The 25,792-nt window shown below is 33.1% G+C and overlaps 3 protein-coding genes across 3 annotated transcripts; 2 read left to right on the forward strand and 1 right to left on the reverse strand.

The window, feature by feature from the left end:
• Positions 5,793 to 7,513, forward strand: LOC109361634 (protein YLS3-like). The gene is made up of 3 exons (XM_019607146.1): positions 5,793 to 6,242; positions 7,018 to 7,113; positions 7,221 to 7,513. Exons 1-3 carry the CDS (start codon positions 5,906 to 5,908, stop codon positions 7,361 to 7,363), a joined length of 576 nt encoding a protein of 191 aa, XP_019462691.1. The 5' UTR covers positions 5,793 to 5,905; the 3' UTR covers positions 7,364 to 7,513.
• Positions 9,738 to 12,571, reverse strand: LOC109362956. The gene is made up of 2 exons (XM_019609059.1): positions 11,957 to 12,571; positions 9,738 to 10,192 (listed from the first exon to the last, which is right to left on the reverse strand). The coding sequence occupies exons 1-2, from the start codon at positions 12,554 to 12,556 to the stop codon at positions 10,148 to 10,150; spliced, it is 645 nt and encodes a 214-aa protein (XP_019464604.1). The 5' UTR covers positions 12,557 to 12,571; the 3' UTR covers positions 9,738 to 10,147.
• Positions 23,738 to 24,446, forward strand: LOC109361597. Its single transcript, XM_019607098.1, has one exon. It carries the CDS (start codon positions 23,784 to 23,786, stop codon positions 24,300 to 24,302), a length of 519 nt encoding a protein of 172 aa, XP_019462643.1. The 5' UTR covers positions 23,738 to 23,783; the 3' UTR covers positions 24,303 to 24,446.

The raw sequence follows: 25,792 nt of genomic DNA on the forward strand, positions 1-25,792 counted from the left end.
CCCTCATCAAGGGTGGTGGTAGCTCGATGATTCCTGACAACGAAAATCCTTCATCTCATCCCTAGTTAGGAGCCCTTAGAGCTTTAGTTTTATCCTTCCTAGCTAATGGACTTTGTTGTTCCTTGTTCCCTCTTGAGAACTTATCTTTTATTTTGTGCTTTTGCTTTTATTTGGATTGTAATAACTCTAAAACTTCTGTTGAATTACTGCTTTTAAAATTTGACATTGTTTTCAATGATTTCAAATTATATTGTTCATGCTTGAATACTAATTATGTTGCAAATAGTATACTCATTTGTTTAATGGATCTTGATCATGTTTGGTGTATATGTTAATATTGAATGCTTATGCCTACTGCTAACTGCTCAAATATGTCAAATGCTTAATCATTTCATGCTCAATTTGAGTAAACATAGTCTTTCATGCCATTAAAACCGTTATGTTGTTGTTTGATGTCCATTTAATAGATTAAGACCTGCTGTTAATCGATTAAATGTTGTATAAATGTGCATTTGTTCAAGCTTCTTACATCTGGTTGATAGATTACTCGCCCAAAATTAATTGATTAATTACAGTCTGTCATAACTCTAATAACTCTTCTAACTTTTGAGTAGAATTGAATACTTGTATCTTTTTTATAATGTCAAAAGGGGGAGAAATGTTGCTTGTTGTGTTAAATAAATTTTGTTGGTCGTGTAATAAATTATGTGGGTTGTTGTATATAGCTTCCGTAATATGATTGCTTACCTAAGGGGGAGCAAATGCGCTTCAACTTTGAAACTTTGGAAAAACAACCATTATGCAAACTCATCGTCAAGCTAATTCATCAAACATTTTGAACAATTTTGATGTGGTGTTTGTCATCATCAAAAAAAGGGAGATTGAAAGTGCGAAGTGTCAAGGATAGCACTAGCAATACTTTGCCTATGTTTTGATGAAGACAAAGTTCTGTTAAAGCTTGAAGATGGCTCAACAATCAGCATGCTTAATGCTCATTTGGTCATATCTAGACTAGGATATAAATTAGAGTCATAATTCTAAGTAGTTCGGGATGTGTATCGTAGTAAGTGAGTATAGGTGAGGTGAACCTAGGTGCAAGTCTCTCAGGCCATCATAATTGTCATATCATATTCATGAGACATATCATCTAGTTAATTGTATGTTCATGCATTAATCATACATGTTATATGTGCATATTAAGCATAATATAATTGCTAGAACATGTATAGAAGTTGTACATAACATATGAGAAGTTTACCTTTTGAACCATGTATGTTAATATGCCAGTTAATCGATTAACGTGGTGACTTAATCGATTAACTCGACTATTTTTCTGTAAAATAAGTATTTCTGTTACAACTGTTTTCTGTTTCATTTTGTTGCACTGGTTAATCGATTAACGGATAGTCTTAATCGATTAATAGGTCTGTTATTTGTTATAACTGATTTCTGTTTTAACCGTTTAACTGTTTGCAACGAATCCAACTGTCAAAACTGCTTAATATAAATAGAGGCAACTTCCAGAAAATTGTAGCATTGCATTCCATTATATAGGGCTAATTTTAGAGAGTGTATTTTGTTTTATATTATGTTTTTGCAAGAGAGTTACGTGTGTGAGAAGAGAGTTATCATGCTTAATTGATTTCTGGTTTTGCATATTGTTTTACACATTCTTATGCTCATTCCTATCTTGCTCACATGTTCATGCATTATTTGTAAAGATTGCTAGAGAGATACATTGATTTGTAATTGAATTGGTGAGTGTAATCATACGTATATTCAAAATTGTAAAGAAGAAAATCTCCCGAGATCAGAAGGGAGACCTGGATGTAGTTTGTAGTGGACCGCAAATGAACCAGGATAAAAATCCATCTTTGCACGTTGTTCTCTCCCTAAATCTTTTTTACTTTTCTTGATGTTTCAATTTGAATTTATAGCTGATATTTTGCATAGTTATCTACTGACAGATGCTTATTAATAGTGCTTAAAAATATTTGCTTTATCTATGTTCAATCGATTGTAAATAACTGTGCAATCTGCCTCTCTGATCATTCTGTTATGTGCATGTGTTAATCGATTAAGACTAGGTGTTAACGATTAACTAGGCTGTTTTCATAATTGGGTTTTGGTGCAAGAAGCGGTAATTGATAACCGCTACACCTATTCAACCCCCCCCCCCCTTTCTAGGTGTTCCTAGGCCACTGATACCTAACAATTTGGTTTAGCTCGATAAAGATTGTTTCAGCTCAAAACTTGACTCGAGTTTCATACGAGATATTTTTTAGCTCGAATTCAGCTCGGTTAAAGTTCTCGAATTGTTCGACTCGGTTCAAATTGGTTCATTTGGACAACTCAAATATTTAAAAATATTGCAAAAAAAGTTATTTTTATATATACAGCATTGTTTATATATATAATAACAATAAATCTAAAAACAATGCATGAGTCAAAATAAAAATATGACGACGGTTTGTGTCTCAGTATTCTCATATCAAGTTACCTCATGAACCTAATGAGTTGAATTGTATTCAGCTCAAGTTTCATTCATTTATTTAACAAACTTAATTTTTAGCTTAAGTTTGGTTCATTTAGTTCATGTATCAAGTTTATCAAGCTAAGTAATGAATCAAATTTCAAGCAAATACCGAGTTGGTTCAATTCATTAGGAGTATATAATTTACCCACGAACATATAGGCTTGCTAGACATACCTACGGAGTATAAGGAAGAGGCTTGGCCTTAGGAGGAAGAAGATCATCAGTACAAATGCCAAAAAAGCCAAACCCGGGTATGAGCTTGTCTCTTTAAGGAAGACTTGATGATTAGCTTGAGCTTTAACATCTCCAATGGGTACAAAACCAAGTGAATCTCTGAGTTGATACTTCATATGAGAATACCGAGACGCAAACCTATCATCATCAACACTTTGGGACAGAGAATCAGCCCTCTCCTCATGCTTTGTCATTCTGAGTGGCAGAGATTTTAGAGTAAAAAGAAGAGAAATAGAACATTTCAGAACCATTATATATATGTATTTCATAGTTTTTGAGTTTTCATTTTTCATTTACCCCCTTCTAAATCTGACTCACAAATAGACTTAAAGAGACTATCAACCGTAAGAAAAAGCTACAAGCACCAACACCAAAACTATGGAATTAAGATACTGGTTGAAATGGCCTACATTATGTATCAATGTGGAAAGGGAGACTGCGAATGTTGTACATACTTATCTGTACTTTCTTTAAGAAGTTTAGGAACAATCCTTTTTTTATAGGAGTTCAAGAAAGATGAAATAATGCCACTCATAAAATAGATAATCTCTATCTCTTAGATATTTTTTGTAAACCGTAGTATTTTGAGTGTAATATATATGGTATTGTTAGAGAAAAGATTTATACATAGTAATATTATTTATCATTCGTTTGTGTTACTTTTTGAAGGTAATAATAATTAAATATGAATGATGAATAATGTATTAATAGTATATAAAACTTATATATTGTCACATTTCTCTTGCCATTATATTTAAGAAATGTATATGTTATTATTATTATTTTCTTATAATTAAGATTATGAGAGAAAAAATGAAAAAATGGGATTTGGTGCAAGAAGTTAGGAGGGCAACCTGTCACAAATTCATCCATATACACCCAAGCTCAACTTAAATTTCAAATAGTTGATTTGGAGGACATATTTGATATAGGTGATATTTGACTCTAAAATCATTTGTACAACAAATGTCAAGAATTATCCTACATATATAAAATGTGTATTTTCAACCTTACTATATAGGAGATTGGGATCGGGAGCTCAGAATTAGCTTAAACTCGGCCATGATTTGCCCTTTTATCATTCATATGGAGAGGAATGGAAAAGGCACAAGAATAAGCGTAGGGATGACAAAAAACCCGTACCAGTAGATATCCGCAGGTAAAACCCATATGAGCACGGGTACGGGTCATAAAGGGGTACCCGCGAGTATTATAAATAAGTTTTTAAAAATACTTGTAGTACATACAGGCGAGTACACGTTATTTATATGATTAATGTATTATATTTAATTAAAATAAAAAGTACATTATTCTAACATTCATTACACTGTCTACATTTTTTCTTTTACTTTGTTTATATATTTTAATGAATTTGGTGGTGAAACACCTTACAAATATTAATACATGTGTAGAAACACACATGTTTTACAAAGAAAATATATATTTTTTGTTAAGGAAATGAGAATAAAAAATCACACAAAAAGAAAACACCAATAAATTTAACATTTTTGTCAAATATTCAATCAAAAGGTATAAAATAATTAAGTTTCATTTCATTTGAAATATAATAGGAGTAAAAAATTAAAAATTCATTTATAACATAGGAAACTCGCGGGTATCCAGAGGTACCCGTGAATACCCGCACACGAGTACTCATATAAGTGCGGATGGATATGTATAATGTTCTCATATTTTGAAACGGGTAGCGGGTAACTACTGTCCGTGCTTGTTGTAGGGTGACACCTTCTTGGATGCGTGTTAAGGCCTTAAGGGCTTATCCTAATTCATAATAATTGGGTCCTACAACCGCATGCATTTATTTGGGCTCCACTTCACCGCTTCTCAATCTCATTTTTTTTATTTTCGTACCAGATTTCATTTAATATTTATTTTGCATGTGAGATTAGTTTCTATTCGGTAAATGATAATTTTTTAATGTGTAACATACCTTGTCAGAAATTCAACATAATAACAGTGAAAATTCTAATAAAATATATATAGCGGATAATAATTTTTACAACTTGCTAAAATCTATGATGGGTAAAAACAAATAATGCAGTAAGTAAGAACACATAAAAAACCTTTAAGGTAGAAAATCTTCCTGATGTGAGAAGTAAAACCACATACACAAGTCAGTCAATCAAACTCCATTATGATCACAATAAGAATACAAGAGTGTCTCCAAAATATAATAAAAAATATGCTCAACAATATGGCACACAACAGAGCAACAAACTTGAAAATGAAAACACAAAGTTACAAAAAGAACTAGAAAAACAACTATTGTTATGCTCGTTTTTTATCACCTCGGACAACGTCTCACCGATCCAAGTGTTCAAAATGAAGTACCATAAGTTGTAAACCTGTTGTCCAAATTTCAGCCCAATCCAACAGTGAAACGTCGTCGCAAATTTCCCACAACTGCTATGAGTTCCTTTAGGTTGAGTTCTTTCAACTTCTCTCTCACTTTTCTAATGTCTCTTTTTATCTAAACTTGTTGCAACATTTATCACATCTGACTCATATCCATTATATAAGTGAGACAAGTGAGTTTTGCCCAATTGGATCTTTCTCCACATAGGAAGAAAGCAAACCCAACAATATCACAGGCCCAAAATTATGTGTTAGTTCGTTTCCTGCTTGAAAAATATAATGTTCCACTTTATTTTTTATTAATCATTTAAATCTATCAACAAATAAAAAAAATAAAATGAGACAATTGTGACAAATAGGGATAGACAGCAAATATTTTCCTTTGTTTATATCAGATTTTTCATACATATTTGTTAGTGGTATTGTGTTTATCAAATATTTTTAATATAGATATCGTTATCTTTTTAGGCATGTGCAAGTCAACTTAAGCATAAATTTATCATTTTTCCCAATAAATATTACCCATACTTTCATTCTCAAATTTTGACACTATTCTCATATGTATTACTTCATTTATGATATGGTTAGCACTCTTGTACCAAACATTTAGTGTCCTAAAAATCACAACCTCCATCACATGCAAGCATAGCATAAAAGAGAAAAAGGGTAATGCTATTATGATCCATCATATCCAAAAAATTAACAACCTATTCCTTTTCTCTCCTCTCTTACCTTATCTTTCTACATCTCTTAAAAATCCAAATGGGTTTCAAAAGAGCCACAAATCTAGCACTATCATCAACCTTCATGCTTCTTTGGATTGGTTTTGCAAACTCAGATATAAACCAAGACAAAGCAGAATGTTCTAACCAACTAATTGGACTAGCAAATTGTCTTCCCTATGTTGAAGGCCAAGCCAAAGTCCCTACTATAGATTGTTGTAGTGGCCTCAAAATGGTAATTGATAAGAGCAAGAGGTGTCTTTGTGTCCTAATAAAAGATCGTGATGACCCTAATCTTGGCCTCATGATCAATGTCTCACTCGCTCTTAACCTACCTACTGCTTGCCACACAACAACTAACCTAACTCAATGTGTTGGTAAGTATATCTATTTTACCTATTGGATTCTATCATCCTATGTTCCTATTGCATAATTCTTTGTAACTCTTATGTAATTCTATATCCACTATACAGCTCTCGTTTCATTATATAAGAAATTGTCATCCCTTTGGAGAAATAAGCTAACTTCTATTCAAAATAAATTATCAAATTATAAAATGAGTATTTCTTAATGATGACAAAAAGAATAGTACAAATTAGCGAATATAAAATATTTTTATCCGGCATAATGTATACGGAGCTTAAAGCCGATTTTAACGGATGCAGATAAATTAAAACAAACAATATAATAATTTGTTCAATCTTTTTGGACTAAAATAATAAAAAAAATCTTTTTTTTAGAAGAGAATATTAGGATCTAATAAACTTTAAGAAAATAATAAGATTATAGCGTCATAGCCAACTCTAGTTGAATAAAAGTTTAAGTTTGGTTGTTGTTCATGATTAATTTTTTTTGGGGTTTCAGTGAATTAAAATAAAAAGATGAAGTATTGGTAATATAAAAAAAAGGTGATATTAGAGAGAGAGAGAGAGAGAAATTGGATAAAACAAAGATTTCAGTGAGCTTGCTACTTGCCTCCCCTGCAAACCAAATACGACTAATATATGCGTGCTTTTTGCTTTATAATGTAAATAAAATCTTGTATCATATCATAAAAGGTTGCTAACCGCGTTTAAAAGTACCATGTGGTACTTATTGTGCAGATATATATGTTGTGGCATCAATTTAAGTTTGATATGTTGTTTGTTTCAGATCTTTTGCATTTGGCACCTAAATCTCCAGATGCTAAGGTATTTGAGGGATTTGATAAAGCCATTGGAACAAATAGTTCTTCCCCAATTCCTAGTGGTAACTATTATTGATTATAATAATAATAATTATTATTATTTAAGATTTTTTTTTCTGAAACTTTTTTTAATATATTGTTGTCGGTTGAAATCAAATATTAATTGCAGCTAACAATGATGCCACCGGAAAGGGAACAAACACAAGTGCTCAGGATCAGAATGGTGGTGGATGGGGAAGGAGGTGGCAGGTGTCAGAGGTCATTTGTGGGATTTTGCCATTTGTATTCACATCCCAGTTCTTCTTAGTTTGAACCATGATCAAGTGTTCTAGAATCAAATGTGTATCTAATATTTGAAGTTCTTATGTTTTGCAATTCCTATATTTTTGTACCAAAAAAGGTTTCAATAAAAAAGGAAAACAAAAATATCAGTAGTCAGTGAGTAATTGAGATTTTGATTCAGCCACTTTGAAATGAAATTTGATTAAGTGGACTAAATTTATAAATGTTGAACTTATTTGACCAATTCTTAGTTTATTTATTTAAAGATTGGGTAATCTTTGGTATAAAGAATATTCACAAAATCTCTTTGAAGTATGTGGTTGCTCAATCTCTTTGAAGTATGTGGTTGCTCCAGATATTTTGGTATATATAAGAATATTAAGATTAGTAGATGTTATTGTCCAATTATGACGCTAATTTTGTTTCAAATTGATCTCTCAAGTCATCCTACTCCAAAGTGACAAAAAACCTAAATCCATATTTGTTATACTTGTTGCTATTACCTGCATTGTTTAATTTCTTTTCTCTTCTCAGTGTGACCATGCTCTGGTCAGCATATTAAATTTTCAAATAACCATGAAATCATTTAAGGTTGTATATGCACTATACATTAAAATCATTTTGTATCTATGTGCTGAAAAGGGGGCCTCATATTTAATACCTGGTATCTACGTAATTGGTTTTGGTTGGGTGGATGTTGACATCTTTATAGAGTGTTCCACAACTGTAGGGAAATGGATGAATCCAGAAGGCAAAGTTATTGCAACTACTAGTAATTAGGATGCTCACAAAATGCATGTCATGTCATAGAGATAAGTAGTTGAAATGAGGTGTCCATTGAGTTATAGGTCATGTCTAGCGACAATAACTATGATACTAAGAAAATGCTTTTGTTTTGGTGTCAAGCAAGAAAAACTTGTGATTGTGATAAAATGAGAATAATAACAAAGAGAATTAGTTGAATCTTAAATATTTTGAATAATCAAAATTAGAAGATAAGTACAGGAGACTTTTTTGGTTATATCATGATCAATCAACTTTTTAATCTGGAATATCATCAAGACTTGTTACATTTTGATTAAGACATGGGAAAAGCAGAGAAGGATAAGGTTCATACATACAAACTTACAAAGCAATAAAAGTAAACGTGGCTGCACAATTCATATCAGGAGAGGAAAGTTTGAAAACAAGAGTCAGCATCATTGGTGGGTTGAAGCTCAGGTCGATGCTATCGGTCGAATCTTGTTTTCAATCGCATCTCTATGTTAGTATTGGAGAAGTATATAGTAAGGAGATTAGAGCAACATCAAATGGATTATGTAAAGAGGCAAGTGAATAAATTTCCCATTGAATTATAATCCATTTTTTCCATTGGAATCTTATTCATACTTGAAATCTCAACAAATTCATAGAGTTAAACCAATAGGCAACAATGATCCTCGTTGAGCACAAGCCCCAATGTAAAGGAAGAAGAATTTTAAGTAATGGAAATACAAATATTTGTTTCTCTTCATATTTCAATGATAAAAATATAGTTTTATAATACATAAAAGGATAAATGTGTCATTACATATTATTTATTTTTTGTTATTGAATGACATTTGTCTCTCTATTAAATGAAGAAGATTTTTACTCAAAATGTAAAGACGACCTTTGTCTGTTTTCATGAGAGAGAAAACTATTTAAAGTTATTTGGGGAAAAAAGATTAAGGCTGAGATGCGTTAATAAAGTATATATATATATATATATATATAAAAGAAGATCAAGCTTTATCTCATTTTTCAAGTTTTAATATCCGACAGGGATTATCAACTTTTTTATGGGTTCAACTGCTCCTTTATGTATTCTTTTTTCATTCTTTGTTCTTAGTTTCCTACATAAACCAAGCTTGAGAATCAAACACCCCTGGATCATGTGCTCTAGCGTTCAAGGAATTTTTGCAAGATATAGTCTCAGACTATCTAAATCATCAATTTAAAAAAATAAATCTTATTTTAATTCATTGATGTTTAATATATGATTTGAGTGTATCCAAAACCAATGCATTAAATCCTCTTAGTGCTCGGACCTGTGATGCTAACTAGCAATAATATAATACTAAAATACACCTTTTCACCCCACAACCTTTTCAATTTTGTGAATTATGTCTCTCAATATATTTTCCAACTTTGTGACAAAGCTTTGATCTGAAAGTAGCAGTAAAGATTATTTAAAAAATATGATTTGGTTGAATAATAATATAAATTACTAGGTGAGGGTGGTGGATGATGGTATCTAAATCCATGGTTTGATTTATCAAAATGCAATCATATGTTTGGATAGCTAGATCTACATGCTGCAAATCATTAAATTTGCCATTGATATTAGGTGCAAAATTTATGGCACATTACTCTATAGTCTATATAAATGCAATCATATGTAGTGGTATTGGAGTAAATTCACTCTCCTGTGACTCAGAAAAGTAATCACGCAAGTAAAAAAGACAAGATACATTTTTCTATTTTGAAAGATACAAGGTGAAGCCTGGGCAGCATACAGGCTTCTTGTTTTAGAAGGAATCGATTGTGCAATCCATTATTAAGCAAGTTTAAATCTTACCAGAAATTTCTGCAGCATCCATGAACTTGAAGTTTCAGAACTTGGATATGTAGAAAATAAGTTCACAAATTTTTCTCGAGGATATAACACAACAAGACTCAAAATTTATGAGTCTGTCTGGACTTTTGATAAGCTGGGAGTAGAGGTACACTGACAGGGTGACAAGTAAAAATGCCATTCCATTATGACATATAACACCTAGTATTAAACAGCGTCTACTCTGTAAGCAGCAGTGGAATTTCATCCACTGGTGAAGCTAGCTGCAAGTTGTAAAAGATTTATACAAGTTAGTAACTATTCCCTGATTTTATAAGATCTATAACAATCAAGCACTATAATGCTCTATCACAAATTATGTTGAAGCAAAAATCCAAGATAAAAATGGAGGATATGCTAGGAAACATGTTGCAGATAATAATAAGTTATACGATCAAATTGACTAACTCAATGAACGTACACCACTTTGTGGAAACTTGTAGTTTTGAGAAATTGTGAACATTTAGAAGGGCGAAATATGATTGGAAAAGCTACAGCTCACATCCTCGCAGACCATTCCAGACACAAACTCAAATATCAGGGAGTTTTAGGAGTCTAATATTTAACCGATATTACAGACACTTCAGCTTGGCTGGCTGCCTACTTGAAGGATCACTCCAAATTTCCAATCCATTTTGAGTCTGCTTGAAATGAAAGAACTGTCAGGCACTATTTGAGTATCATGTATTTTCCAAGGGGCATATATTGACCTTGACTGCAATGAGAATGCATCAACTTCTGTAACGTTTTTTAACACCTTATCTTTTATTCTCTAAATTGACGTACACCTCATAAATATGCATATAAACCCTGAATCTCACATATAACAGATCACACCTTTCAGGAACATGATGTGTAAGCTAAAGCAGATCTGAAGTCATGAAATCAAAATCCAAACAGAGTGATAACAAGTTTCATTGATTCATTCCCTATTTGTATCTTTAATGCAGATATAGCACATTTAGGCTTTAATAAAACTGAATTGACCCATTCCCCTGTCAACAATCCAAAGGCATTGTTTGGTAGACGTGTTAGAGTGAGACAGAACATTACATATGACTAGGTTCTACTTTTGATGCATTTTATAAATAGAACTCAACAGAACATGATGCAAAAAAATAGGATATCGTGGTTCCAACAAAACTGGAACATAAGATAATGAACAAAATAAAAGCACTATCAATGTCCTCTTCCTTTCGATTCCATTTCATTCCATTCTGTTACGTTCTTGTGTTTCAAGCATTTTTCAGAGATGCTTACCTATCTGTCTAATATGGAACTCTATCAGCTCACAAGTCAGAATTCATTCCTTCAATATTTAAAAATTTTATAGACAGACCCCAAAAGAAATAAATATAACTACATATACATAAATATTAACCACTTATAACAACTACTTTTAACAAAAAATGCTCCCATAAGGCAATAAGAACTTTTTAGATAGGTTTGGAATTAGGATCTAATCCAATGTGCTCACTTGCTAACCTAAATATGAGGAGGTGAAAACTGCAAAGATTCCAGCCAGTACACCTTGAAATTACTATATTCACTCCATCTTAATCTTACACATTAGTCGCAAACTTACAATACAGAACCATGAGGCATGAGCTGTTATGTTATGCTTTGTCATTGGTCAAACCTTGTTGTCACATGTCCTTCAAATGAGAATGAATACTCTCATAGAGATATACACAGATATTTTATCAATTATCATGGTGTATAATTGTTTAACAGTGATCAAGATTACACTGTTTTTTTTTATATAATAGTTTTATCTATCTACCCCTCTCACGTGAGCACGATCTGTTAATAAATCCTACCAATATGCATTAACAGAGCTCTCTCAATTTCCACTAAATTAAACACAAACTAAAACTAATCTAATCAATATTATTCAAAAACTCACAAACACTGATTAAAACAAAAATAATAGAATTTTCTATAACATATTATAAAACAGAAAGTAGAAAGAACAACTATGTGTATACCTGTGTAGCTGACAGAGTATTCGTTGTTCCAACGCAAGGAGAAGAGGTGAGAGAATCGCGACAAGAGTGAACGGTTTTGAACTGGTCAACGCTAAGCTTCTTGTTAATCAATCCAACCTGGAAGTAGATACTGTTCGACGGAGGAAGATCGACGCGGATCTCATCGACGTTGAGCCACAGGAATAACCGCTGCACCTCGATTCCATTGAGGTCGGTGATGGAACCGTAGCTAAGTTTTCCGGAAACGGTTTTGTCGTAGTAAACAAGATAATCGAACTGAACGTAGCAAGGTTTATCCAAAACGACGATGAATCTGCCGTCGTCTTCGGAGAGCGTGTAGTCGGTGACGGTGCTCGGTAACAGGCCGCTAGGGAGGCCGTACTTTGGAAGGAGTTCGAATACGGTTGGTTTGTGGTTTGGTGTAGTTGTTATTGTTGTTGCGGTGGTGAGAGAAAGCGTGAAGAAGAAGGCGGTGGTGATTGAAAGGAGCAAGAGATGAGATTTTACGGTTGTTGCCATGGTTGGTGCGGTGGTGGTGATTTTCAAGGAACTGTGCTCTATTTTTTTGTTTGAATTATGAGGATAGACTATTTTGACCATTATTATGAATTGGGTTTTAAATAGTGAGAAAAAAAATAAGGATTTAATATTATGAAAGTGGAGTGTTTTTTACCCTTTCAACATATCACTGTCGACTTTCAAACGAAAACAATACAAATTAAATGGTGTATGATAGTTTGATAGTGTAAAAAATTTTACAATGACAGTGCATAGATTTTAAATTCATTATAAATGTCAATCTATTGTCTTATTTATCAATAAATTATTAGTCTATGATATAACTGTTACATTAAAAAGTCAAAAGTTTGATTCATGAGTGACATTTTTTTGAAGAGACAATCACATAAATGGATTATTTCTTTAACCAAAAAATGAGAATACTTTTGGTAGTACCAAAAAAAATTAGTATCTTATTTTTCATTATTATTATCTTTTCAAAAAATAATATAAATAAATAATGAATAATATTGGATTTTATATAAATTTCTATGTATAAATATTAATCCTCTAAAATCAGTCAAGCTTACATTTTTATAAATAAACCATAACTATCAATATCCTCTCCTAATGGTTCAATCTAGAAACTAACCAACTCAACTTGAATATGTAATCATAATATATAATTAAATTATCAAGCAATTTAATTAGTTAACTATATCTTTAACTATTATACTTCAAAAAAAAACTTAACTTTCCTGAACAATTATAGTATTTAATATAAAATATATTATACTAATATAATAATAACAAAAATCTTTAGCCAAAAAGTAAATGTAAATGCCCCTCATGATAGTGTAGTACATAAACTATAAGTAAATAGCTTAAAATCTTTTCATATATCCAATCTCTGACTTTTTCATTCCTTCAGACCTCCTTGTATTGAGCTATTCTTGCCTTTACGATTTATATACTGTTAGCAAATCTCCAACATTCATATATTAATTATCATTGATTTTTAAAATAAAAATATTATAAATCAATAGTAAGATGATATAGTGATAGTGTAAAAAATTTTACACAATTAGTATATAAATTTTAAACTCTTACATTTATTAGCCTCCTCAAAAGATAAAAATTATGCGATTGTAGAAGCATGAAATTAAATATCAAGCCTGCACATCCTTCCCTAGAATAAAAAATATAAACCTTCCCTAAATCCCAAAATTGGCCTAACTTATTTTCCCTAAATGATATATTTTCTTTCATTGAGAAAATATATAATTTACGGGTTGTGTATGACCTTTTTTAAGGATATCATTCATAGATTCTTAAATTATTCATAGATTCTTAAATTAAAGTAATACATATCAATTTTATTATATATGTGAATTTGTGACTCTTTTTCTTTTACGGATGGTAACTATGTATTTTTTGTCTCATTTAAATCAAGGGATATATTGTGTTTTTGGTCTTATTTAAATAAAGGGAAATGTTGATAAGTCTATTGATGATATTTTAGGTAAGTAATCTAAGATAATAGTTTAACTAATGATTATCCATATTGTTTGAGTAAATTACACTTATATCTTCTGAGTTTTATGTTTTATTTGGTTGATAGGAGAAAATAAGAAGAGAAAAAAGTAAGAAATAGAGTAGATTTTTGTGATGTTATAAGAGATGAATAAGAGAAAATGAATAAAAAAATATTTTCTTCTCTTTCTCTTTTGTTTGGTTGGATAGAAAATGATAAGAGATATGATGTTATGGTAAAATAAAGAAAAGAGAGAAAAAATATTGTTTTATTATTAATTAAAAATAAATGTTATAATTTTAAATTATAGATTTTATTATATATATTTTATTATAATATCAATTAACTTTTATAATTGATTTTTTTTTATATTCAAAATTGACTTATGTATTTTAGTATTAGTTAAATCCATTAAGTAGAGAAAATAAAAAAATTGAAGGACATTTTTGTCATTTCTTAAAAAATCACTATATTTTCGCTTTCTCCCTAAAGTAAGAGAGAAGTTTTTTTCCTTTCTCTTTCTATCTTCCCAACCAAGAGAGAAAGATTCAGCTTCTCTTTATTCTCTCTCAACTTTAATTCATTCCAAACATAAAGAGGCTTAGTGAAATTATACAAATCATTTATCCATTTTTTGTACTTACATAAAACCCCTGATTTGTATACAAACATTATATTCACCTTGCATTAGAAATAAATGTGATCTTTTAAATAAAAAATGATAAGTGTAATTAAGTTAAATAAAATATAATATTTTGTACAAACAAGTCTAAATAGTATACGAGTCAATATATTTTCATTATTTTTGGTTCATTATAAGATGCATCAATAATTCTAGAGAAATATTGTTTAAATCATTCTTATATTATATTATAACGTATACAAAATAATGAAAATGTATTGGCTTGTATATTGCTTGTACTTGTTTCCATACTATTTCATATTTTGTTTAACTTAATTACACTTATCACTCATTTTTATTTAAAAAATCACATTTATTTATTAGAGAGGGTAGTCAGTGTAACGTATGAATAAAAAGTAGAGGATTTTTTGTAGGTGTAAAAACTGAAGGAATGATTTATGCAATTTTACTAAAATTCAGTAAGTGTTAATGTAATTTACTCATTATTTTATATTGAATTGATTGAAAAATTGGTGAATTTTTTTGTAGTGTAAAAATTGAATGAATGATTTATGCAATTTTACTAAAATTCGATGAGGATTAATGTAATTTATTCATTATTTTATATTGAATTGATTGAAAAATTGGTGAATCAAACTTCATATTATTACAATACAACAACTATACTTGATATTCAACTGAGTTGTTTCAAACCGGTCAAACTGGTATGAAGTCGTGATTGAGCTAACCACCATGGAAAAAAACTAGTATTTTCTTAAAGAAGACAACAATTTTTTTTTTTTGATAAGCAAGAGATTGGATTAAAGCACAAGGGGTACAACCCAAAAGAGCACAAAGAGACAAAGAGAAACGTTACGTGATGCCCAAAATACAAGACCAAGGGTCAACACACCAATTCGCAAAAGAAAACAAATTACAATCGGAATTAGAGATGAACCACAACCAAGAATGGATTTTGATAGAATGCATAATATTTAAGACACTACACTTTCCGTCCCTAAAGATAATCTCATTCCTCAATAACCAAATTGACCAAACTCAAACCAAAGCATCCTACACCAATTGTTAGCTTTACTGTTTCTGCAGCGATCTAGGTGCCACCGTAAAGCCACCCTGCTGCACTCGTGCGAAACCGTGGCAGCAGTAAACTGCTGGACAACAGCCTGCACATCAGCAGCAGTCTGCTGAACAGCAGCCAACACGACAAGGTTCTGCTGGACAGCAACCAGCACAGCAGGGTTCTGCTGGATAGCAACCGGCACAGCAGGGTTCTGCTGGACATCAACCGACACACCAGCTAGAAAACCAGTCCAGGCGTAGAAGGACTCCCAAACAGCAGCCGAGACTTCGCAGGTCTAGAAGAGATGCTGCACATCCTCAACATCCTGCATACAGAAACAACAATGAGTATCTACTAAAGCCGGAATGATATTCCTTCTTTGCAGCAACGATTTAGTAGGGATTTTTCCTCTCAACAATTTCCACACAAAACAACACACTTTAGAAGGACAAAAACCAATCCAAGCCTTATCAAGAAGAGATGAATAATCAAAAGGGGCCAAATTCAGAGCAACCGCATAAGCAGACTGAACATCAAAACTTCATGACGAGGTTAGCCTCCAAGACCAAACATCCAACCCCCCTCCTTACAGCGCACCTGAGAAATAACAGATAAAAGATTTCGTTCTAACTCTTCCTCCCAAACAAAGAGGTTTCTACGCCACACTACATTCCAATTTCAAGAACCATTCAACCAAAAACCACAATCAGAAATTAAAGCATCATTATTCCTAGCAATAGAGAAAAGACGAGGAATCTGTCAGCCAAAGAGCCATGCCCAACCCACACATCAGTCCAGAATTTAGTACAAGCACCATCACCAATACTTTTGAAGACATCCACCTCCCTCCACCAAAGCGACACAACCGAGGGATGAGCAGGGACAGAGCCACCATACTTAGACCTGATGACTCTAGCCCACAAAGACTCACTCTCCACTAGGATCCTCCATTTCCACTTCCCCAACAACGCCAAATTAAAAGCCTGAATATCCTTAACCCCGAGACCCCCCAACGACTTCGGCTTACAAACCTCAGCCCAAGACACCCAAGCCACACCCTTACCACCGTTTCTATTACCCCATAAAAACCTCATTTGGATCTTCGCAAGGCTATATATTACCTTTTTAGGAGCTTTAAACAAGGAAAGCAAATAAATAGGAATGTTAGCCAAGACTGCGTTAAGGAGAACCACCCTACCGCCAAAATAGATAAACTTCCTCCTCCAAGAATTTAATCTATTAGCAACTGCCTCGACAACCGAGGCCTAAGTTGAGCTGTTCCTTGGGCTAGAACCCACCGGAATCCCCAAATACTTAAACGGAAAAGTACCAACACTATAGGACAAAAAATGAGAGGCCACCGAAAGAAAATTCAATTTCACCTTAACACCGAATAAGGCACTCTTCAAAGCATTAACCTTTAAACCAGAGACCAATTCAAAACACCGCACAATACTTTTAATACACCACAGATTCTGGGATGTCGGTTTGCACACCAGGACCGTATCATCAGCATATTGGAGGCTGGACACCTCCACCTGATTCCTACCCAGCCTAAAACCTTCAAACAAACCATTTTGCCTTGCTGACCGAATTAAACCAGAAAAACCTTCATCCACCAAAAGGAATAAGAAAGGAACCATCGGGTCGCCTTGACGAATGCCTCTCGAGACCGAGAATTGGTCGGTCGGGCAACCATTAACAAGAATTGACATGGAAGTAGAGGACATACAAGAACTTATCCATTTTCTCCAGGACATCGGAAAACCACATCTATGAAGCATATAATCCAAAAATCCCCAATCCACCGAATCATACGCTTTTTCAAAGTCAACCTTCATAATTAAACAGCCATTATTGTCATTCTTCGCCGAATGAATTACTTCGTTAAGAACCACCACCGCATCCAAAATACTTCTATTATGAAGAAAAGCCGATTGAGAATCAGAAATCAAAGATCCAATTACCATCTTCAATCTGGACGCTAACACCTTTGAGAGAATTTTATACAAAGAACTAACAAGAGAGATCGGTCTAAAGTCCTCGATCATCGAGGGGCTAGGAAGCTTTGGAATTAAAGCAATAAAAGAAGCATTTAGACCCGAAGGGATTTTTGCGTTAATAAAAAAGTCCTGCATAAAACAACAAATATCAGAGCCAACAATCTCCCAACAGTCCTGGAAAAATTTGAAATTAAACCCATCAGGACCAGGACTTTTATCAGCCGCACAATTCCTTACTGCTGCTTTAATCTCAGCAAGACTAAATTCCTCGGAAATGGCCAATACTTGAGCATTAGAAAGGGAGTTAAAAACAATTCCATCTAGAGTAGGTCTAATAACTGAATCCCCTTTAAACACCTCCTTAAAGTAGTCAACTACCCCTTTTCTAAGAAGACCATCCTCCTCCAACCACTGACCGTTGATGGATAACCCAAAAATCTGATTCCGACGGGATCTATTTTTCATACAAGCATGAAAGAATTTAGAGTTAGCATCACCCTTCTTCAACCAAGTGGCCCTGGACTTTTGAATAAGCAAACTTTCCTTGAGGGATGAAAGCCTCCACCAATCCCCAACCAAACTATTCCTCAACACCGCTTGAGAAGTAGAAAGAGACCCTCCTTCCACAATGAGATCCAAAGACTGAATTTTTTTAGCTTTCAAAAGGATTTGAGAATCCAAATCCCCGAAATGAGACTTATTCCACGACTTAATGTTGCCTTTCAACAACCGAATCATTTCCTTAATAACAAAGGCAGGTCAGCCAACCACTGACATACCATCCCAAGAGTTTTGAAGAAACCCTTTAAACTCCTTATGTTTAAGCCAACAATTATTAAATTTGAAAAGAGTAGGACCCCTTTCAAGCACCTTATACTTCAAAAGAATCGGGCAATGATCCGAAAAGGACCTAGGAAGAGCCCACTGAGAAGCACCTTCCCAATGATCAAGCCACTCAGCCGACAAAAGAAACATGTCCAACCTACTCATACAACCACCCCCAGATTGAACCCAAGTAAACTTCCTACCGATTAGAGGTAAATCAACTAAATCCATACTTCTAATCCACTCGTTAAAAAGCCGAAGCTCCCTCTGGTCCACTCTGAGAGCAACCCCAGAATGCTCGGAACGATCTCTGACCGCATTGAAATCACCCAGAAAACACCACAAGACGCCTACCGCCGACCTCCTCAAACTAAGCAGCTCCTCCCAAAGCTGAATTTTCTGGGATAACTGACACTGAGAGTAAATATTAACCAAGCAACACTCTGCACTATCCCCCAACCAAATGCCAAAAACGGCAAGAAAACCGTTACCACGGACAGAAGAAGTTCTGTGAAACTTGGATTCATCCCAAATACTTAGGATACCCCAGAACGGCCAACCGCTGGATTAAAGTCCCAAGAGCAATTATTATTACCCCACGCCGAGAAACAAAGCCTATCATCAACCTCTACCAACTTCGTTTCTTGGATTGCAAGGAAATCCACATCAAATTTGCGAACAATCTCCCGAACACCTCTTCTTTTAACACCACCCCCTAGACCCCTCACATTTAAGGATGTGCAAATCATTGATCACATTGAACATCCCCATGATTAGCCTTCTTGGGCCCAATTTTGTCCCTATCTTCCAATTCCTGAATTCTAGATATCATATCTGCATTATCTCCAGCATATGAAACCCCTAATTTCTGACCAATTTCCCATACTTTCCATGAAACATTCTGCCCTTCTTTTAGGTGCAATTTATTAACACTCCTCATATGAGAGTCATTAATGGAATTACTTATTGAAGAATCAAGAGACTCACAACTACCATTCTGCAAGACCGCTGCCTTCATACCCACTGTGGAGACGCGAATGTTCTTCTTACGGCTAGGAATTGCTTTCAACGCCAAGGGAGGATGAAATTTTTTTTCTTACCCAGAAATTGCCGTCTAAGAGGATGATGAACATCGAAGAGGGGCTTTGACTTACCCCTGAGACTAGCATCAGCCTTTGTCACACAAACCTCCTCACCGCAAACTAGAACATCCTCCTTATCACAATCAAAATCATTAACCTTTGATGACGAACCCACTTCAAATAACGACTTCCCAAACACCTTTGAATTAATACCCTCCATAATAGCCGGAATGCAGCAAGGAAGACCCGAAGGGGAACACCCCTCCGGAAGGACTTTTGATCCCTTATTTTTAGGCTTGGACTTCCTCACAGACATAACATCAGACTTAAGACCCACTCCCAAACATTTTGGAACAGGGAGAGAAGAGCCTGCATTCCCCTGATAAGTCAAGCCAACCACCCGACTATTATCCAAATCTTAAACTCTAATCACATCAAAAACTAGAGCTTCACAAACAACATTCTGACTCAAATCTTCCTGAATCACGCCCCCAAGGTTTTCAAGATAACCAACTCTAGCCTCAATAGGCCTGTCATTCACTCTTTCATACAAAGGAACAAGAACAGAATTACCTAACAGATTGGGAGAAACATTAGGGACAGAATCCCCAACCCAGTTAGACTCATTTACAAAACTTTCAATGACATCTTCATCAGCAACCTCCATCAGATTATGCTCTCCCCAACAGGAGTTCCTATCTTGCCAGGACTCCATATCATTCAATGCAGGGGTCTCCTCCATTTGATTCTTTCTAGCGAGGAAACTTGAATGACAATAACCCCCCTCCATACAGTCGAAAAAAGGATCTCCAAAGAATTCCTCTAAGGTCACAACAAAGACCTTACCATCGATCAACACTTTTCTAGAGATACTAACCTTGCACTCCACATTTGTCAGCACCAAAAAACCTCCAACATCCATCCTAGCCATATTTCTTGTACTCGCATCAAGCTTTACAAACACTCCTAAAGACCCAGCAAGAAGTTTGAAGAACTCCTCCGACCAAGCCATCGCCGGAATACCAAAACATTTCATCCAAGCCAGACGCTCTCTAGAACGAAACGAAGATGACCACGGTTTAAAGGACTTAAAAATCGGGCAACTCCAACTCTCTTTCTTCTGCAATTCCAGTAATTCCATTGCAGGAGAACCAAAGAGGACCACCCACTTTCCACCGATATGAGTAGCCTTAGAGGAGAGAAAACCTTCCTTAGCCAAGAGGGCTTGGACATTGAAAATATCCTCCACCTTAAGAAGCTCCCCTAGAACCGCCTTTTGTAATTTCTCAATAAGCTTCGGCTTAACCTTAAATTCAAGAATACTTGTATTCAGATCCCTAAAGGAAGAATGGATAGGTTGAGCCCCATTGAGGAGGGCATGTTTCCAATTAGGAGCAATTCCGATAGGGAAAGTCCTGCCCCTATCCAGGGTGACGCCACCTTTCTCTGCTTCTAGGAAACCTGAAGAGGGCCTGTTGGTAATCCCAGATTTCAACCCATTCCTCTGAAACCTAGGTGTGTTAACAATGATTTTGTACAACCCTATCTAGATGTTTGAAAGCTGAACCTTAAGCTTGGACCAATCTTCCACTTTCTTAAATCGCACGAAACCAAATCTTCTCCCCCTTCTATCACGTTTTAGAGGAATAAAAAGATCCCCAACTATCCCCCAGTTTGAGAAAAACTTCCACATATCCTCTCTCCCGTACAAGTTTAGGAAATTTGTGAAGAAAAATGACACTGAGTTTGGATCTAGGGAATGAAGAAATCCAGGAGAACCCTTGATGCTCGAGGAAGGGTTTTTTTCTTTCCATCGTCTTCTCACTCTCTCACTCTCACTTACTCTCATTTTTACAATATACTTATTTTAATGTTTTGTCTCCAATCCTCATTATTTTTTCCTTTATTTTTTCTTACCCATTCTCAATCATAAAACGATTATGGGTTTCAACGAAAAACCAGCATAGTGTCAACAACAGGCACAAAAACGATAGTGATGCTCACACACAATCAATGGCGACTCTCAAGCTGCTGTGACAGTGAAGACAACAATTATTTGAATCCTAAAGTTTTTACTTTTTAGTAACATGGTTAGCCATTACATCATTGAACAATTCACTTATGCAATACAAATCTATACTATATAAATATGGTATAACTACCACATTTTTTATTTTGTCCTTAAAGACTTTTTAATTTCTACAAAAAATCATATAATATATAACTACCACTAACATATCAACTAATCTCTCACATTAATTTGACAATTAAATTAAAGATAAAAAATATAATATAAAGTGCACTCAATAAAAATTATAATATCAAGTATATTCAATACAAAAAATATATTCTAATTCACCAAAATAAAGTATTTTAAACTTAAATATTTGACACCAGAAAATAAAAATGTGGGCCAACAGATACTTTGTATATGTCGTCACACTAATAATAATAATAATATTATTATTATTTATATTATTTCTTATATTTATTATAATATAATTTAACAAACGATATAAAATATTTGTAATGACATTTCAAGGACTCTTATTCTCTTTTTCAACCGGCATCTATGTATCTTTGTCACATAATTTATCAATGGTGATATTAATAAGTTTGTTGGTGGTGTAAGTAATGTAGGCCTTTTATTTAATATATAATCTTTAATAAACAAAAAAATTAGAAAATATTTAAATAAAATATATGTCATAATTTTAATAGATGAATGATATAATTTATTTGCAATTTTTTGTACAAATATTGTACCCATTTGGAATGATTTCTTAACTTGTATATGGTGTCCTAATATATTATTTTATTTTGTTGTAAAAAAAGTTAGTTTATAGTTTATACTTTATGCTAAGTTGCTAACTCGTGGATCGCGTGAAGTTGCAATCCTCCAAGAGAGACAATATGAAAGAAGAATAGAACAAATTCACAATCTCACTTCCTTCTCTGGGTGTATTACTAAACAGCTCATCGAAAATAATCCCCTTAAAAAGCAATTTTTCTAACACTCTCCTTCTTATGAGTGTTTTTTTCTTTATTTTAAAGCACTTTTTCAAGCTAAAAAGATATAGCTCCTCAATTTCAGTTTTTCTAAGCTTCTACTTTTTGATAAAAAACCGAACATATCGTGTGCGTTCAAAAGAAAACTTAATCAAACAGAGCCCACCTGATGAAAGCCGCATTATCTGGAAACTGGTGAAAGGTACACATACCAGTTTGGTAATTATTATTGTTATAAAAACCGGTTTGTGCTAACCGGTTCAATCGGTAAATTGGTTTTAATACCAGTATGATATTATAATTATATCAATCATATAATTACATCGTCAAAATTTGTCAAAACTGATCATACCATCCAGTTTTCACTTGAACTATATGGTAATACCAGCGGATTTATATTTAAACTTAATTTTTAATCAAAATAAAAATTTGGGTTTTTATTGATTTTTCAACATTAACGTTAATATATTATATATAAATATCTAATTTTTCCGGTATGCGGTTTAATTAGTGAACCACCAATTAAAAATATATATTTATAAAATATATATTTATAAAATCACAAGAACTTTTTGATTGGATATATGTTTGTAATATAGTAGTTAAATGTTAAACTACTTCAACAATTGAGCTATATCTTACCCATAATAATATTTATATTCATAAATGCATTCTAATATATAAATTAATTGATATTTGATTTAATTAATAAATTATATAGATATATAATTAATATTTTTACTAAGGGTATTATTTCATCTTTTTGAGGAAAAATAATCTTTTTCGAGGTTCATGATTATCTATCCCTACGAGTGTCAATATGATAAGTGATATAATATTAATAAGAAAAGTGATATATATTTCTCCTGATTCATTGTATGAATTCTTATAATCACAAAAAAGTAATATAAAGTTATACTTTATTTATTAATGAAATAAAAACTCATATATGAAAATTATATCAACATCATATATTTAGAAACAAATATATTTATATTTTTTAGTGATATTTTTAAATCTAAATTTTAAAAACTATTAAATTTTATTGGTTATTTTTACCTAAATATATTTCTGTACCAATCTAATATTTCTATGTGATAGATTTAATAGGAGAATACTCACTTTTAGTTGTGACCCAAACACTATTAGTACATAACCTCTCATTTTCATTTGATGTCATCTAACATTATCATGGCTCCACACATTTCAATCACCATCACCTTCTTCTTCTTCATCATCTTCTTCTTCTCAACCTCTCTATCTGCCACAAAACCCAAAGATATCCATGACATAATCTCCGATTATGGCTTACCAAAGGGTCTCATTCCCAACAACGTAATCTCCTATACTCTTTCCCCAAACAACTCCACCTTCACCATCCAACTCCAATCACCATGCTACGTCAACTTCGATCGCTTAGTTTACTACAATACCCAAATCACCGGCAAGATCAGTTACGGCTCCGTCACCGATGTTACTGGAATTCAGGCTAAGAGCTTCTTCGTCTGGCTCCCTGTTACCGGAATTAAAGTTGATAGTGATGATTCTGATATGGTCGATTTCTTCGTTGGTCCTTTGTCGAAGAAACTACCTGCGAAGCAGTTCGAGAATGTGCCTGGATGCTCGCGTAAGGGTATTGAAGAATTCTTTGGAATTGAAAAGTTTGGGGAACGTTTGTGGATGAGTGAATGAATGAATATCTTGTGTTTGTTAAAATGACTCAACCATGTTGCTTTGTTTGTGTTTATGCTTTAATGTGTATGCCTCTTTGTTAATAATCGTTGGTTTGATGTGTATGGTTGATTGTTAAATATGAAATATATATGTGTTTCGTATAAATTGTGTTTTTAAGTTTATGACTACAAGAATTAAATTAGTTTATATTTGAGCACATAAGGAGTACAATTATTTAATGAAGGTAAAATTTGAGAAATATTATTTTGAAGTAAGCCTTGAAAATCTTAAACTACATTTTTTTTGAAACAAACACTTTAAACTATAAACAATAAGGAATGAAAGGAGAACTAGGAATGACAACGGGGCGGGTCGGGGTCGGGTTTGCACATACCTAAACTCGAACCCGAAATTTAAAACCCGAACCCGAACCCAAACTCAACGGGGTTGAAAATAAAAATACCATCCCCGAACCCGGAAAAAAAAATATGAAAATGATAAAGTATTAAGGAAAATATCATATTATTTTCGTGTAATTTTACTCTAACATTTCTATTTTCTCTTGTATTATTTCATTTCTTTTATGTTTGAAGATCCAATAGTATATAAAGTAACATTAGAAATTAAAAACAATTGACAAATGATAGAAATTTCAATTTTAAATTGAATTACCTTACTTCGGGGCGGGTTCGGGTTAGGGTCTTTGCTATACCAAACCCAAACCCGAAATTTAAACCCGGGTAAAACCCGAACCCGAACCCAATCACATCGGGTTTTCCCCATTAAATTCGGGTTCGGTTCGGGTAGGTACCCACGAGTTCGGTTTTTATTACCATGCCTAAGGAGAACTACCTCCCTCCATAGTTATTAATATTGTACATATCTAGTAGAGTATTGATATATATAATGCTTTAATTATTTATTTATTAATTAAACTGCATCAATTAAGTTATATTTTATAATAAACTAGTGTGTACAGGCATTTTGTGTCTGCCGGCGAATATTGTGTGATACTACATATTCAATTTTTATATATTATATTTTTGTGTATTTATGATAATGTTTAATTTAAGGTGAAATACGTGGTTAATTAATGTATTGGTGATAGTTGCTTATGATTATATAGTTTTTTTTGTAAAAATTAAATAATGTTAAGGGCAATATAGGAAATGAAAATTATACCATGAGGGAAGTTATTTCAAGTTTTGGCTTTATATATAGTATAGATAATAAGTTGCGATATTTGTGATTGGAAAAATAAACGTGTTTATGCTTGATTTGTTTGTATTTATTGTTTATGCATGTTTTTTTTATAATTGCTGACGGATGATGCATAATTCCATTTAAACTGGACATCATTATTATTTAATTTATATTATATATATATATATATATATATATATATTAATGCATTAAACACTTTTGAATCTAAAATTTATTTATTATTTTCTCAATTAATTTTATATTTTAATGGAGGTTGCTTCATATATCAATGTTGCTTAACCTAC

The sequence above is a fragment of the Lupinus angustifolius genome, chromosome LG12 (assembly GCF_001865875.1).
Source record: "Lupinus angustifolius cultivar Tanjil chromosome LG12, LupAngTanjil_v1.0, whole genome shotgun sequence".
Lineage (NCBI taxonomy): Eukaryota > Viridiplantae > Streptophyta > Magnoliopsida > Fabales > Fabaceae > Lupinus > Lupinus angustifolius.